This window comes from Thermobia domestica, chromosome 1, assembly GCF_964235325.1.
Source record: "Thermobia domestica chromosome 1, izTheDome1.hap1.1, whole genome shotgun sequence".
NCBI classification, from domain to species: domain Eukaryota; kingdom Metazoa; phylum Arthropoda; class Insecta; order Zygentoma; family Lepismatidae; genus Thermobia; species Thermobia domestica.
Genome location: NC_137454.1, coordinates 389,817,869 through 389,835,305, shown reverse-complemented (window position 1 = coordinate 389,835,305; position 17,437 = coordinate 389,817,869). Strand labels below are relative to the sequence as shown.

At 35.1% G+C, this 17,437-nt stretch overlaps 1 protein-coding gene across 5 annotated transcripts in view; it reads left to right on the top strand.

Annotated features, from left to right (window-relative positions):
• The first annotated feature begins 3,271 nt into the window (after window positions 1-3,271).
• LOC145665149 (uncharacterized) overlaps window positions 3,272-17,437 on the top strand; it is a 37,418-nt gene continuing 23,252 nt past the window's right edge. The window contains exons 1-2 of one of the 5 annotated variants that reach the window (XM_081732435.1): window positions 3,272-3,430; window positions 13,227-13,779. In XM_081732435.1, coding sequence (XP_081588561.1) covers window positions 13,301-13,779 — 479 coding nt within the window. In that variant the 5' untranslated portion in view covers window positions 3,272-3,430; window positions 13,227-13,300. Of the gene's footprint in view, window positions 3,431-3,465; window positions 3,859-5,563; window positions 6,452-13,226; window positions 13,780-17,437 lie in introns of those variants that run through there. The other 4 variants (XM_081732445.1, XM_081732431.1, XM_081732440.1 and 1 more) reach the window with 4 other exon arrangements.

The following is a 17,437-nucleotide window of genomic DNA, read 5'->3' as shown; positions in this document are numbered from 1 at the left end:
CTCGTATGGGAATTCGAAAGAGTTAAGAAAAAATAACAAAACTGTATTTTTCGTGGCTAAGATACGCAGGTAAATTTATCATTATCATCATAGGGTAAACATTTCTTCAGTGTGGCCAACTTATAGAGTAGTAAGTAACGAATGTCTTATGGGAAAATGCAGGTTCAAGACGAACTAGGCCAAGATAAGCAGGTGGCCAACTTAGAGAGGTGGCCAAGTTGACAGGTTTCACTGTCTAGATTTTTAAATGCGGCAGTCAAATTGACGGTCTGGTCCTTCTAGGGGTATACAACAAAAATATGTATTTATTTAAAATAGACACACAATGTTTATATGCTATATCAAACCTCTCTTTAAAATATTAAAATTCCTCAAGTATGGTTGCGTAAGTCAAAGAAATTTATGAGATATAGAAAATTGTTTTACGTGATGCCGTCAAAATGACGGCTTGGTCCTTCTAGTGTTAAATTACTAGTAAAAATTCTTTTTCTTTCAAATGAAGTATTTTTTTTTTTTAAAAAAATAGTCTATTTGTCATTATAAATCATCGTATTAATTTCTTTAGACAGAGGTTATCTTATAACGCAACAAATATTTTTCTTTATTCTTCTTCCCTCTCTCCCCGCCCACAGGTTTACAACTATCGAACAAAACTTATCGACTCAGAATTTCAATGTCTCTCCCGTAATGGTCCCATTATTTGATACTTTTTAATTATTTTAATTTTCACATTTTGTTACAAGAATGAGAGTTTTCTAATACAAATTTTGTAAGCGTATGCGTCTTTGGCGTGGGAGACCCAGGTTTTATTCCCGTTGGGAGCTCATGTGCCTCGGATTCCACGTTAATCAGTAGGCCCCGTCTGATATAGCCTCGCTGCTGAAAGGGGCGTTAAACTTAAAGTCAACTCAACTCAACAAATTTAGTAAGCTGTTCGTTTCTTCAAGCTACAAACATTGTTTTCGTTTACCGTATTACGGAAACAAATGGGATATCTAATTAGTTTCAAAACTCTCAATGCAATCATGATGATTCATGTGGATGTACGGGGAAACAATAAGTGTTTATAAGAACTATGACCTGCCGAAAGAAGTAGTACTGAAAATACGGAAAATAGCAGGCTAAGTAAACACAACCAGTCTACAATCCAACAATGGTACATCCAATTCCAGCATCTCACCTAGCTGCGATGTCATCGATGATGACTAATTTCAATTAACCCGAGAAAGGTAAACTACGTAAATTTTACGTGTACGAGTTGGAAACACTGATGTGATGTAGCAGGATCTGTGTGTAAAAATACAAACCTCTAGATATGGTATCGTGTGTTAGTTTTCTTGAAGTTCCGACGTTAATTACTTCGGTAGGTGTTATGATCTCTGTGCCAAACGATTGAGTGTAGAACCTTATACGTAAATTTGGCGTATGTTTACCTTTTAACGTAAAATCTTACACGTAAGTTTAGCGGGTGTTTACCTTTAGCGTTAGTTTTCTTGCACGCATTTTTTACGTATGTTTACCATCAATGGACCATTGTCATTAGTAAATATTTAATTATTACTACAAAAATGGGCAAGTGTGGTGCGATAAATAGCGAGGAAGCTATTTTACCGATATTAGAGGAACCTCAGATTCAGAAATGGAGGAAGATAATGCTGAATTTGATGTGAGATCAGAAGAAGAAGCAGATGACTCCGACAAAGATGGAGATTACTACCCCAGTGAAAATGATATTGAACCACATTTTGTGTCAGCAATTTTAATTGTTGAATGTGAAACCTCAAAGTCAACCAAAGAAGTGGATAGTTTCCACGTGTAGTAAAAACGAAAATAGAGTCTCGCTACACATTCAAGAGAAGAATCTGGATAAAATCAGACAGAGAGGGCAGTATATTTTAGAGATGAGAAGGCAAAGGAACTTCCATTTGACGAAAGGCAAGTGAAAGTTAGTGGTGTTACTGAATTGCTAGGAAAGAATGGTCCCTGGAACACAAATCCTATGACAGATTCAAGTGGGAAGATCCCAAGAAGGAACACTGTCATAACTGCAATAAGCCACTATGTGGTGAACATCAGATCAAAATGCGTTGTAACTGTGTGTGATTTGCGAATCATTCTGACATGTAATGTGAAAGAACTATTGAATATGAATTCAATATTTCCTAGTAACAAAAATAATCAGTTATATATCTAGACTTTCTCAGAGGTGTTTTCTAAGTGTTAATAATTAATGTTTATTTTGCTCTTCTTCTATGTACTCCTAAAAGATTTAAGATAATAGCAGCGTCGTAACCTAGATTTTTTCTGGGGGGGAGCATTAATACGTGTATTTGGGCCCCCTAGAAAAAGGTGTTTTCTAATACTTGGGCCCCCTCTCGTTCCATTTTCTCTTACTCTTTATGCACCCCGGAGCTTGTGGGCCCTATCACACGGCAAGGTCATCGGGGCAGTTACTTACGCCCTGGGCCCGTTCCATATATGACAAATTAATTAAGGGGACAATATTGATAAATCTCAAAGCCATACGAATAAATATTATTTCTAGGGCACCTAATAGTATATATTTTTTACTGAAACGGGCCCTAGACTCATTATAGTGTTATTTACCTTTTGTGTACTGTTTTGTTTATGTAATGAAGCGAACTTGTTTGATGCTTCATTTATAATTCCATGTTCGTACCGTATGTGGAGTAAGAAAATTTTTCTTAAAATGGGGACCCTCAAATGGCGGGAAGCTTCCCTAGGTTGCAGTTGTCACCCCTGCCCCCACAAATTGCGGCCATGGATAATAGTTGTGCTGTAATACTATCTAAACAATAAAACTTCAATTTTGGAACCTTGAACAAAGTAACAATAATAGTTTCTATAATAGTTCATGTATTTAGAGATCATTATTTAGTGTGTACGTAAATATTACGTATGTTTACCTTTAATGGGTTGATAGTGAAGTTTGCCTTTCTAGGGTTAAACAGATAATATGGCTGCCGTTTTTCACAAATCAGATGAGTTGATGGATTTTACTGTAATTTAGACATGTATGTTGCTTGTTAGTCTTCCGCGAATAAATTTCTACATTTCATGTTTTACTATAACTCACTTAAAATCCTACACACAAAAAGGGGGTTTAAAATCTACAATGTGGATTATAGGTTAGCAGATCAAAATCGATTCTTTTTTTTTTTTATTTTTTTTTGCGTAAAAAAGCTTATTTCTGAAGATCAACTAGCCTATTTTCTTCAGAGGTTGTTGGCAACACTGTTGAGCATAGTCATAGCAACCACAAACAAATTGGACAATTTTATTTAAAAAAAAATCAACTTTGTGAAGTATACATAAAACAACTTTACATCTGTGACTTGTAGGATTTATCCCTAATTACTTATTTCTTTAACCGCGAGTATATTTGTAGAAGAAAAGAAAATATACCTACGTGAGTATATATTTTAAATTTACAATGCACCGAAATTTCTCCTTTATGAATATGTCCTTCCATGGAAAGTAGGCCTACTTAATTGTATCTGTAAATATGCCAAAATGTGGTGCGCCAGAAGTAAACCAGCAACAAATAAGACAATAGTAGTGAGGACATTGATAGGAACCGGTAGAAGGTGCAGAATTTAGTATTAATTTCATAAAATATTCGTTGTGAATCATACATAAAACAATCTTGGGATTAACTGCTGTATCGTCGGACCAATATTAGGAAAATTATCAGATCAATTCTTTAAGTTTGTGAGGAAGAATGAGTTAAAGTCGGGTAAGGGGAATAGTAACAGATACGAATTGTTGCATTTGTGTTTGTTTTTGATGATGTAAGGGGCACTATATGTGGAGGCAGATGGACTATTTCGAGGAGAGGTACACCTGTTTTACTGTACGGATCCATACATTGTAAAATGTAATGAAAGATTTGGGGAAGTCTTTTATTTAGCCATGTTATGTTGAGAAAAAAAACAAAACAGTCCAACCTGTTCCTACTAGTACTACTACTACTGCTTATACTCAGTAGCGTCATTTCAGATTTTGTTTGGGGGAGCAAGACTAGTGATGGGCAGTGGGAATATTCACGGTGGGAAGGAATTTAAAAATAGGAATATTCCCGGGCTTTTCCCCGACCTATAAATTCCCGGGAAGGAATTATTTTCATTTCTTTATCTTCCAAATTATAAGAACCATATGACTAATTACTTTATTTTAATATATTATGATTTACTTCTAGATTTTAAAGAATTTGCAAGTTAAAAAATTTAAAATTATTTCACGGTAAGTTATATAACTAATAATATGACTTTTTAAGTTCCATTTCCATTTACACTAAAAAGTGGGGTAATTGGTTAGTATTGGAGGTCAAAACTAGCAGAAAGTAGGATGGTTTATGGAGAAATGAGTTCATAGTGGTGTTCAATTAGTCAAGAAAGTATCGAACATATTTTTTTTTAAGGCAGTAGGGGATTTATACAAAACGGAAAGGTAAGTGGAAGGGATTTATGTGAGAAAAGAAAGTGAATTGTTGGTAAAGAAGATAGAAAACAACGTGCCATGTGGGGCTCTAACTCGTCTTCTTTCGCTAACGCTCGCTCCGCAATGCTGTCTGAATTTAACGTTGGTAACGTAATTTAACAAATGAAACCATAAAACAATCGCATCGGAATAGAATATCGCAAAAAAGTTGGTGCAAAATCTGGCCCCCAATGCTAAAGAACAGCCAAAATTAGCCAAGTACTAATTTACAAATGATGAAAAGGAACCATTTTGTAAAGTAATTTAGAGTTATGTAGAAATAGAGATGAAGTACTATTCATAAACCCTGAACCACAATTAGTAATAGACGTCGGTCTGTCTCCATTCTCTGACTCGAATTTCTGAAGAGGTACTCGGACTTCTTTTACATGTGAATTAATGTACGGAATTTCAAGAAATAGGTAGAAGGAAAGGTCGTGTATGGTAATGCTGCGTGCTAGAATATAAAGATGAGTAAGTATCTTGCAAATTTTGTGATCATAAATATGTATGCGAACATGTTGATAAATTGGTGAGATATGTATCTTCTAGCATTTATCCAATCTAATTGGTTTATAACATTTATAAATTTAATGTGTTTATAATATCAGTAATAGAGTCAAGTTGAGCAAATACACTTACATATAAATTTAAACTGTTTCTATATAATTTTTTCGCACATATTTAATTGATAGAACCTATTGTAAATAAATATACATTTATGCGTAGTCTCTAAATATAATAAAGTGTTAATAAGTTAACATAGTACCGTTCAGAATATACATTTTAAAGAATCCTCTGTGGACAACAGTAATAATATGCTGTGATATAAAAATTAATTCAACTTTGAAATCATAATATAGTAATAGAATGCAATTTTCTTTCTGATTGTACATAAATTCCCATTTCGGGAATATTCCCGAAAAATATCTTCCCGGGAATTTACCCATCACTAAGCAAGACCCCCTGATTTAAGTAAAATTTCGCTTGTTTCACTGACTTACTACTATTATATTGATAAAATCTATATAAATCTCAAACTAAGGGGGGCAAGTGTCTTTCCATGCCCCCCCCCCTGCTTATACTGTTCATACTCATGATAAAACTGCACGCCTAATAACGTACTGTAACGTAACTTAATGTATTGCAAACAAATGTAACTCAATGCAGTACAATTAGGCCCATTTTTTTGATTTTTAAGTTGGTCCGTTGATATAGCACTAATGTTCAATAATGCATCTGTGACCTATATGATGTTTCTGTTAGCACCAACGGCACCGATTTCTCTGTAACTTTGGGGGGACCCATTCATTAAAAAAAAAAAAAAAAAAAAAAAAAAAAACATAACAATAAAAAATACATGGAGGCTCACATGAGCAAGGTGACCAGAACTTTTACTTGCAAAAACGGGACACATGTGAATCGGCGACGAGCGGGGGAGAGGGGATAAATGTGTGACTTCCAGATTGTATTTTAAGACTCAAGAGTGTTTTCAATTTACAAAATACACAAGTAAGAATGTTAACACAGCGTTTCTAACTTAAGTACTACCCAACAATACTTTTAACTACTTGAACTCTCAGAAATCGAACTCAATTCCCACTTGAACCACAGAACATTCAATTCTCGTTTGAACATTCAGAAGTTCCAGACAAGGCTCAACCTTTCCAATGAGTGTTGGTACGGAAAAGTGTAGAATTTGCATTGACCATTTATATTTTGAATAATAATTACGTGGCACCTGGGTCATTTTTGCTTAAAAGCGGGACATTAGGTGTCCCGTTTGAGAATCGGATAAAAATGGGAAAACTTGAAAAAAGAAATACTATCCAGGCTAAAACGGGACGTCTGGTCACATTGCACATGAGCTTTGAAAAGAGGAGCCCTTGCTCACCGCTTATTTTTTAACCGTTATGCTGCTTAGTGTGTTTGTAGAAGAAAATATAGCAATGTGAGTTTAAAAATTTTAAATCACAATTGTGGCAACGTGAGTTTATATATATTTATAAATCAAGTTACGGGTTAACTTTGCAGTGCCCACTCCAGCTGATATACTCACTTAGAAAAAAAAATTAAAATATGTCAGAACTTCCCTAAGCTTAAAATTGAGCTAACCCGCTCCTACCCCCATGCTACTTATCTCTATAATAGACTTTTATATTGAATCGATCCTACTTTCCGATGCGCAGGTGGATCGAGTATATTAAAGTTTACGCCACAATTAGTATTTCACATAAAAATTTCGTACTCCTAATGGTCCTCATTATCCTCAAGAATTATTTGCTCTAATCACAAAATCCTACTTAGCATAGATGGATTTCACGGAGGTCACAAGAAATAATTTGGTGCAGTTTTACTTTACGAATCCAGAGATTCTAAGAGCCTTTATGTGAGCACAGTCTCTCTTTCTACATACGGTTTTAGTACTCAATGTTAATACAGGATGACACACGGGAGACGGACGGTTTTGAACTGCATAGTACTGAGAGTGCGGTGGTGGGGATAGTTCTGCTCTACGGAAGACTCCATTTCAGTTACTCAATCACTGGTCAGTTCCTATTGAGCAATGAGACTTGCAACGTCGGTTGTTTGTCTATGACAGGTTCATGAGAAGTGGTGAGTCTATTACAGCTATGCAGCGATTGTTTCTTGCGCAGTTTAATGTCGGTTGACATGGAGCTGTTCCGCGCCGTAATACAATCCTTAGATGAGTGATAAATTTCAGATCGACTGGAGACATACTGGATAAGAAGCATCCTTGCCCGAGATGCAGTGTAACGACACCAGAAAATGTTCAGACTTGAGTCCTGCATTCGAAATTATGGACGTCACCTTGACGGCATTATTTTCCACAAATAACTAAAATGGCAAATAATGAGCTTTGTTAACTAAAATGGCAAGTAATGGGCTTTGATTTTATGCAAATAAACATGCATTAATTTTCAAATTGGTTGAGTATTACTTCATTATAAACCGTCCACCTGTCGTGTGTCACCCTGTATGTCATTCGAAAATTAATGGTAGTAATAACAAGTTGAGAAGATTTTTGCCTTAGATTGAAAGAAATACTGGGAAAACACCTGCAACCCTGTAGTTCGATCGGAAAAACTCCGGTTGATTTTTTTTTTTTTTTTTTTTTAGCTCTAAGAGGAAACATTCACACTGTCTCGCAGGAAAAGGAACTTGAGATGAACATTGTCAGGCAACTACCATATATTGTCTGATTGAAACCAATATTTGTAAAAAAAAAAAAAAAAAAAAAAAAAAAAAAAAAAAAAAAAAAAAAGATTATTTGCTTATAAGGTAAAGATATACGTACAGATTTACTTTAGGCCCGCTACTCGAAATAATTGCTGAAAAAATATATTTGTTTCACTAACTTCCCTTTTATTGTCCCATGAAGGACTTGCGCTTGCCAACATGAAAGTATGTCGCTTGGCCTAGGTTAAGTTCTATGGGACCACGAGAAGAAATTGTTGAAAATTTACAATTCTTTTACGATTTACGTATAAATATAGCTTCTAGATGTATAACGTAACAACTACACTATAAAAAATCACCAACCTGTACTAGGCAGCCTATAGAAAGCACAAATGCTCTCTACCCCGAGTCCTAGCAGGGCATGTGCGGGACCGTGTGAAAAGGGAGCAGGCTTGTCAGAGTAGGTAGTTATAAGCGTAAACAAAGTCAGTGAAGAGAAGTGGTTTGATACATGTTTCAATAGCACTTGCTATGATTTCATACTAGTAACACTACACTTGTATATAAAATATAGCGTCTGTACACTCTATAGAAATACAGCGCTATTGTAATGTAGCACCTAACAGAGCCGTTTTCATACGCATTTACTTATTAAATCCGTCATACATCAGTTTTAATGACAACTATGGTACCCGTGCACTTATAACCTAAAATACAGCTGTATTATTTTGTATTAAATTTCGTTGCTTGCAGAAACTTATTCAATTAATATGTGTGCAAAGTGTTCCATTTTATTGTAAATCTTCGAAAATGTGCGCCAAACGTGCACCAGCTCCGAGATTTTTTTTTTGTCAAGAAAGCTATTAATAAGAACAGGGATTTAATTTAGTAAAGTAAATTTATTTTTAAAGTTTGGTTGAAAAGAAAAGTAACATAGTTCTGTAGCCATTATGTTTTACTCAAGTTTTTAAAAGTTATTGAATTGTTAATATATATGCCGATTAGGTAGTTCAATGTTAAGATTTGATTGATATTGATTTTGGTACTTTAAATATCGAAAAATATCGTTACTTTTCAAAACTAAAATACCATGCGAGCAAGTATCTATCTATGAGATGTTTTAGTTCGTTAAAATATACCATCTCCCCACGCTCGTAATACGTTTGATCTTTCTTTAATATAATTTAGGTAGCGCTGTACTGTAAAAAGATTAGGAGGGTATATGCCCCATTACATCTTTTACAAGATCTCTATAAATACTCTAAACTTATCCTGTCCGCCATCTGCGTGAAAGTCCAGTTCTTTTCTGGTAGGAACACATGTTAGAATACAATCTTAGCCAGTATGTCTATGTTTCATATAACATTGCTACTACATTGGACGCTAAAGGCAAATAGAACCAAAAAACAAAAAATACAAGTTATTAGAAGAATTATAGAGAATTAAATACTGGGGAAATGAAAGTATCCGGGAAGGCAAGACCAGCGAATTAAAGCATGCGGTAACGACAAGAAAATAAATTTAACTAGAAATTGCTACCGCTATATGCATTTGAGTAAAGACGAAATGCTGGATAGAACAAGTAAATCTCTCCATAAAATATTACGGTATGTCGAAAATGTTATCCATTTTTAAGTGGAAAGTTTTGTTCATCATTGCTGTCATGTTTTATTTTAAAAATATGAGCTAGTGATATAGTAGAAGATATTTTAGTTTTGTCGTTTTCTGTACTCATGCAACAGTGATCGTACGTTGAGTATTGGTAAATTTATTTGAAAGAAGAGAGAGAGAAGAAAGAATCGTACCTCGAGTAACTGTAATAATGTATAAGAAAATAATAATGATATCGAGGAAAGAAAATAGAGGCCTATGATATCTTGTGTGTAAGTAGAAGAAAATAATTGTTTAGGCTTTTCTTTGACAACCTGTAAAATTAAAAAAAAAAAATGTATGTCGGTGAGAATTTCGATAGATCTGTATAGTTCTGTATTTTCGGCATTTAGGTATATCATTATTTTGATACAAGTAGTAGAAAAATTTCGGATACTCTAAAGTACTGCTTTCAGTATTTTTTAATCCCTAGTGTGATCGCAAACAATGATAGCCCACTAACTCAATTTCACCAGAAGCAGCAACTACCATTGTCTTCCTTCATTGTCTGCTGCTCTCACCTGTTCTTGTTACACCACTGTCATAAGGACTACAGTTTGTAAAGCTCAACATGCAATAACATAAATATGACACTAACATCACGAAAAAAAGAAAACTGCACAGAGATTTTTTATGAGGTAGTTTTTCCTAAGACTGAAGTAGATATTCTCCGATCGAAAAATCCCCAAACAGACGCCATCGTCTACATGCAGATTCTTTTTGATAAGCAGGCAGATCGACGTCTATTACTAAACTTGGTTCGCAGACTATTTGTGGTACTTCACTTCTATTTCTACAGAATTTCTACATTACTTTACAAACAGGCTCCTTTTCATTATTTGTAAGTTAGTATTTTGCTTCTTTATAGTGCAAATGGAAATGGAATTTAGATTAGATTTATTAATCATTCTCTGGACCATGCTACATGTGCATTTGTACAAAATAATATAGAAGTTGTCAGTACATAATTTAGATTCAATATTTAAAACAAATACAATGCTCTAGTGTTCAACAACTTGTGAAAATAGATATAGGCTAAAACAATTCTACAATCTATATAACAATAATATATATTTGGTCTAGGAATTAATTCGTGCGGGTGGACAAGAGATGGCGCAACGAACGGAGCGTCCCACAGTTCCGTGTATCCACACATGTGTTGCAAACCCCTGTCATCACGTATCGTTTGTAGTATAGGGCAGTGGATTAAAGCGTCAACAACACCAGTTTGTAGTTAAGGGAACATGGCGCAATTTGTGCCTAATAAAGTGTTTTTGCGGGGTGTCCTGCTGCATTACTTTAACATGCAGAAAAGTGCGACTGAAAGTCATCGTATTTTGGTGGAAGTGTATGGTGACCATGCTCTAGCTGAGCGAACGTGTCAGAAGTGGTTTGCACGGTTTAGAAGTGGTGATTTCGGCTTGGCAGACCAAGAGCGAGCTGGACAGCGAAAAAAATTTCAAGACGAAGAATTGACAGCATTGCTCGAGCAGGATTCGTGTCAAACGCAGGAACAACTTGCAGCAGCATTAGGCGTTGATCAAACAACAGTCTCCAAATGCTTGAAAGCCATGGGAATGATTCAAAAGATGTCACATTGGGTTCCACATGAATTGAAAGACAGAGACGTTGAAAGACGAAAAACCATTTGCGAATTGCTGCTTCAACGACAGAGCAGAAAGGGGTTTCTGCATCGAATTATTACGGGTGATGAGAAGTGGATCCATTACGAGAACCCTAAACGGAAAAAGGCCTGGGTGAAACCAGGTGAACCAGGTCCATCACAACCAAAACGAGATATTCACTGTGCAAAGGTTATGCTGTGCATATGGTGCTATATGAAAGGTGTGGTGTACTATGAGCTGCTGCAACCGGGTGAAACTATGAATGGAGAACGTTATCGACGACAATTAATGCGTTTGAAGCAAGCTCTGGCCAGAACACGACCAGAATGGGAGAACAGACATGATATACTTATTGTTAAACATGATAACGCTCGCCCACATGTCGCAAAACCGGTCAAAACCTATTTAGAAAATGTCGGATGGGAAGTTTTACCCCACCCGCCGTATTCACCAGACGTTGCTCCTTCGGACTACTACTTGTTCGATTGCATGAACAACGATTTGATTGGACAGCGGTTTACTTCTTCAGAAGATATCGAAACATGGGTCTCTGACTGGATCGCTTCCAAGGATGAGGACTTCTTTCGCCACGGAATCCGTACATTGCCTGACAGATGGGCGAAAGTAGTGGCTAGCGATGGACAATATTTTTCTTAAGGTATTTATGTATTTTGTGTTTGTACTACAACTTCAATGTGTGCGTACCAACCGCACGAATTAATTCCTAGACCAAATATATATATATATATATATAATAGATAGATATAAACTTATTTATTATCTTAGTTACTGTATATTTGTATTTACCATCTTAACTATACATAAAACTACATCAACTGACATAAATCCAGTATATACAATTGGAATTTATTTACTTTTGCATGTTTCAAACTTTGCTGCTAAGATATTCATTTACAGTATAAAATGTCTTATAATAGCAGTTTGTGCTCTGAGTTCACAAAGAAACTCTTTCCATGACTCGTTTTTTTATGTACCCAGGTAGTTTATTGTACAAATTTACACCCATATAGATGTGTGATTTTCCGTATCCTGATGTTGTATGATACACTGTGGATAAGTTATCTTTTCCACGCGCAAGGTAGTTGTGAGTATCACCATCTCTTTTAATATTATCTAAGAATCATATTATTAATTAGTTATATAAAGTATAGTCAACGAATTTTAATTTTTTAGCATCCAGATAATTTAAAACCTAGAAGTAAATAATAAGAAATCAAAGTAATTAGTTATATGGTTCCTATACCATAATTTAGAAAATAAAGTAAAGAAAGGGAAATAAATTCCCTCCCAGGAATTTATGTGCCGGAGGAAAAAACTGAAATATTTTATTTTTTTATTTTCCGTCCCACTGGGAATATTCCCACTGTCTATCGCTACGAGTGCCACGTCGCTCTAACCTAAGCTAACCATAGAGATTCTAACCAAGCATCTTGAGGTCATTTCGTACTGTTCTTCAACAAATTGTGTACAGAGTTTGTCAACGTATTGCGTAGGTGTGCGAAGTGTCGTAATAGTTACTTTAAGGATTATCTCGATTTTTCAGGTAGTCTAAAATTTGAATAGCATTGCTGTCGTGTTTTATTTTTAAAATATAAGCTAGTGATACAGTAGATGATGTTTTTGTTTTGGTGTTTTCTGTGCTCATGCAGCAGTGGTCATACGTTGAATATTGGTAAATTTATTTGAAAGGAAAGAGAAAAAATAATCAAGAATCGTACTTCGGTAAAATGTAATAATGTGTAAGAAAATTATAATGATATGGAAGAAAGAAAATTTAGGCGTATATATCGTATTTAAGTACAAGAAGATAAACCGCCTTATGGAGAGTCGTTTTGACGAATGATTAGCGTCATGCTAAAGGCCTGAATACTACACGAAACATATGTTAGTCGAGCTGTTTAGTATGATACTAAGCACGTGTCAGAACGAATCTGCATAAGGCCTAATAAGTTTTTCTTTGATGAGGGGTAAAATTTTAAATAATCGTATATTTGTGAGTATTTCGATATTTCTTTATAGTTCTGCATTTTCGGTATATAGGTCTATCATTATTCTGATATAAGTAGTAGTAAAATTTCGGATATTTTAAAGTACTTTTTACATCTCTAGTATGATCCCAAACAGTTGCACCCACCAACTCAATTTCATCTTAAGTGCAATTACCGTTGTCTTCTTCCAAGATGCTCATAATTTTTATTAAAACGAATAATATTTTCTTATTGGTTTCAGATCTATTACTTTTTCTCGAACATTAGCTGCTGAAGGTTTCAAATCTCCAACGTGAACAGTTTTGTGTGACCGAAATGGCTTCACATTATTTCAACTCTGTCTGTAATAAAATTGAAACGAAAACAGAAAATGTCCCTATTAGAGTTGAAATGAAAATAGAAAACGAGTCATTTGAAGAATGTAATTATGAACTATGTATTAGTAACACTAATGATTATAAAGATCCTCTTACTATAGCTTCGGAATACAAGACAAGAGAAAGTGCAACGGAAGGAGAGAATATAGCTTCAGAAAGGAATGAGGATGAAACAATATCAGATTGGAAACTAACTTCGAAAGCAATATGTTTGGTGAAGCGTTTACCAACAGCTGATGTATATGTAAATGCCGAACATTGTCGCAGTAACGTCAGGCTAAGATCCTCCGATATTACATACATCACGGAAGGGTCAAGCAGTCACATTTGTTCCACTATTGGAGACAAGAACAATGGCGGAGGGGACGTTCAAGAAAATGATAATCGAGAAGTTGGTAGCAATACGCAGGCACTGAGGTACGTTTAAATGCGTTTTATTTCATCCGAAGTATGTTTTGTATAAATATTTTCTTTTCAGTACTTGCAATACTTCGTTAAGTATTCCTTTTTCCTTCACCTTAAACTCTGTATTGGAATCGCAAACTTTTCAACACAAATAATGCAACCTAATGCGTAGCGTTGTAAGAAGTAAGACAGTTCGGTACTGACATAAGTATGCAAAGGTAACGGTAAATTGCTGTAAACCTCCTTATACCAGGCCTTGAATGTCACGATTGAATTCTCACATGCTTCTGAGTAATGTCAATATCTGGTCATACGTTTCATATTATACGGAGCAGTACTTCGCCGAGTTATTTATATCTTTCCCCTCTAACTCAAAAAGTTTTCGTGATATAAATAATATTTTAGTATTTATTTATATATCGGTTTTGAAACTGTAACTTTATATTATATAAAAAACACTTTAGTAATTAAAAAATACCATATGTGAATCACACTAAGGAATTATCGAGTTCTTTTTTATATAAGATTGTTGACGTTACAGTATCCTTTACGTTATTGCGTTTGCTTTATTATTGATGTATGTCATATCAGAAAAGAGCTCCTACTAGACCAACCATAAATTCAACTTTTCCTCATACGCTTATTTTATTATGTGGCTCATTAACTTAACTGATAAATGTTCGTGTCTCAGAAGGTTATATCTTAAAGTAGAGTGTCTGATAATATGCACTTGTACCACGGGCAAAGCTTATAGAGAAAAAGTCTTCTACTTTCTTGCTATTTTTGTATGTCATTTGCAGGCAAAATAATATGTTCTCGTTTGTTCTTTGAACACTGATCATGTTACGGGGTCAAGGTTGGTCACTGAAAATGTGATCATCTCCGGCCAGTAGCGTACCCAGGAATTTATTTCGGAGAAGTCCAAACTAAATATGAAGGTATTTTATATTAAAATTCCTAACATTGCCCCTAAAACTAGGCTAAATTTTAGAAAATTCGAAATTTCGGGGGGGGGGGTCCGGACCCCCGTTTCCCCCCCCCCTGCGTACCGGCATTGGAGCTGCCGGTTCTGTACCAAATCACGATAGTTTCCTTGGGTTTCTTGGAGTTCTCACGGGTTTCTCACTTTCCTCATTGCAGTATTGTTATGCGTTTCAATTTCCCCTTTAGCCTGGGTTCACAAACATGAAATGTTTAAACTTAAAAAAAAAAAAAAAAAACATTCTACTGATAAATGTTGACAGCTAAGTAGCCCAAGATAAGAGAACCTAAAACGATTAAAATTCAGTTGAAAGCGATAGAATTCGATAACATTACAAAGAGAAGGAAGTTATGAATACTTAACCACTCTCTTTCGATTTTTTCAAGCGAATACATTGCATCCATACTTCATTTTACTTGGGTATAGACAGCATTACGTATTCCGTAACCAAATATTATCAAGTTATAACTTTAGGGTTTTTTTTTTCTTTGTATTTAATCATAAGTAGTTACATAACCGTTTTATGAGAAATGTTGAAAACGGTGCTTTGTAATTATTTAATTAAATGGCAGGCAAACAGTCTATAAATATAATATGTGCTGTGATACATTTATTTAGTAAGTAAGCATTAAATTATTTCAATGATTGGCAGTTAGAAATGGAGTAACTCAAAATTTTAAGATTTTTAATGTAAGGCATTCAATTGTACTTCGAAGAACGTTTGTTGGATATCTTTTCCTTGGAAGACATTTATCCCGTTATTTATTAGAAGTAGATTAATTCATAATTAGGTAGCGCTTTCTTTCTTTGTATTCTATTGTACACTTGTACGATTTCAGTTCTCAGTAGCTCAAAAGCATAAGAGATATATGTGGATCATGTGCAGACATTTTTCGTGACAAAGCTTACAACCAACATGAATACTTGTGACCTATGCATAGAATGGGCATAAAATAGAGGCCTCTTAATATAAATTGCGAGACAAAAAGAGAACGAAGAAGAATTAAAATATCTAAGACTACAATCTACAGTGACTGACTTTGTATAAAACGAATTCTTCATTTTAGCATCACTAGACCTTTGCTTCAGTCAGTTTTGTCTTCCTTGCGTTTAAGCGAGCTATAACCAATATTGAACGCTGCTTATATCATAATGGCGTGATCTACAGTTACTGTGGAGTAAAGGTACGTTTTGGAATTAACCATAGAGATTCACATTCTGATTAGCAACGAAATGTCCACGTTCTTTGTTTTCTTCTTTCTCACCACGTAAATTTTAATTCAGTCATGAATTACGTTAAATAAATACATATAAGAAGTGTTAATATACAATGCTCATTTTCAGCAAGTGATTCTTAGACGTCGAATGTAATAGATGACGGTTGACCACAGTGGTTGCGAAGAGTGACAGGTTATAATAATTTACTAAGTTTGAAGTACATACTGGGCGTAGTGGATCGCGGTGCGAAGTGGTGAGTGTTACATGGTTGAAGTTTCTATTGATTCACGCTGTCAGATACACACATCGCCTTTTTAAATACGAAATATATTTGACAATTTTCTAATATTACTTTATGTTCGATTGAAGTGTACAATAGAAGTACAATACTAACCTTACGCGTCACAGCCGTGATGAGTAATGTTTAATGTTAACTTTTTCACCGATATTTCAGATCGAAATCGCGAACTCCTTACATTGGGAATATCTAGGCTCTTTTCAAAAGGTGTTGGTTATTAGCGTTTTAAGCCCAAATAAGAGTCTCTGAGTCACACAGCATTTCGAACATCCAACAGAAACGACTACAGGAGGTAATGACCAGGCTTGCTCAGAACCTAACCATCGATCGGAAAACTGTTAAGACGCATCGATAGTGATCCATATCGCCAGCGTGTGGAAAAGGATATTACTGCAACATAGATGTACCTCATTTGTTCTGCCCACACCGCGAAGGGGGAAATAGGGGATCACAGTGTTGCAAAAGATGAAGAGATAAGTCAAGATGTTACGGATAATTCATCCATTCCGCAAGTACCCATTCCACAAACAAGGTTAACATTTCTATAAGACAAACTTTAACGTTTTACAATACTTAAGACCAGACAACAAGAATTGGGTTACGGATTGTGTTACTGAAACAAAGAGACGCGTGAGTGTACGGATTCAGCTGATTACTTAAATCACACGCAGAAAGAAGGTTAAGGGGGTTACTCGATGAAATGAGGGAAATGTTCCAAGATCATAATGGATGATATAATAAATTTACAATTAAGGTAGAGGTGAATACGCAAGATTCCATAGCAGGGAAGAAAAATCTTTTCAAATTAAGTATAGATCTCTAGTTAGAAAAGAAGTCAAAAAATTATGAATCTGGAATTTTACAGCGAAGTGTATCTAAATATTCTAACACCATTTTAGTCGTTCCAAAAGAGGTACGGACAAAATCGAAATGGTTTGGATGTGAAAGAAATGAATAAACATACGAATAAGACAGTTGAAGAATGAAGAGATTGATAACGTTTATTAAAACTAAGTATCGCAAGCTTTAGTCGGAATTGGATTTTATACCATTCAATACCATTACACCCTAATGCGTGGCAAATCACTTTTGAGGGAAAACAATGGGAATCTACGGTTATGCCGCACGGATACATCAGTGCATCAGAACAACTGATTACGACACTCCAAAGA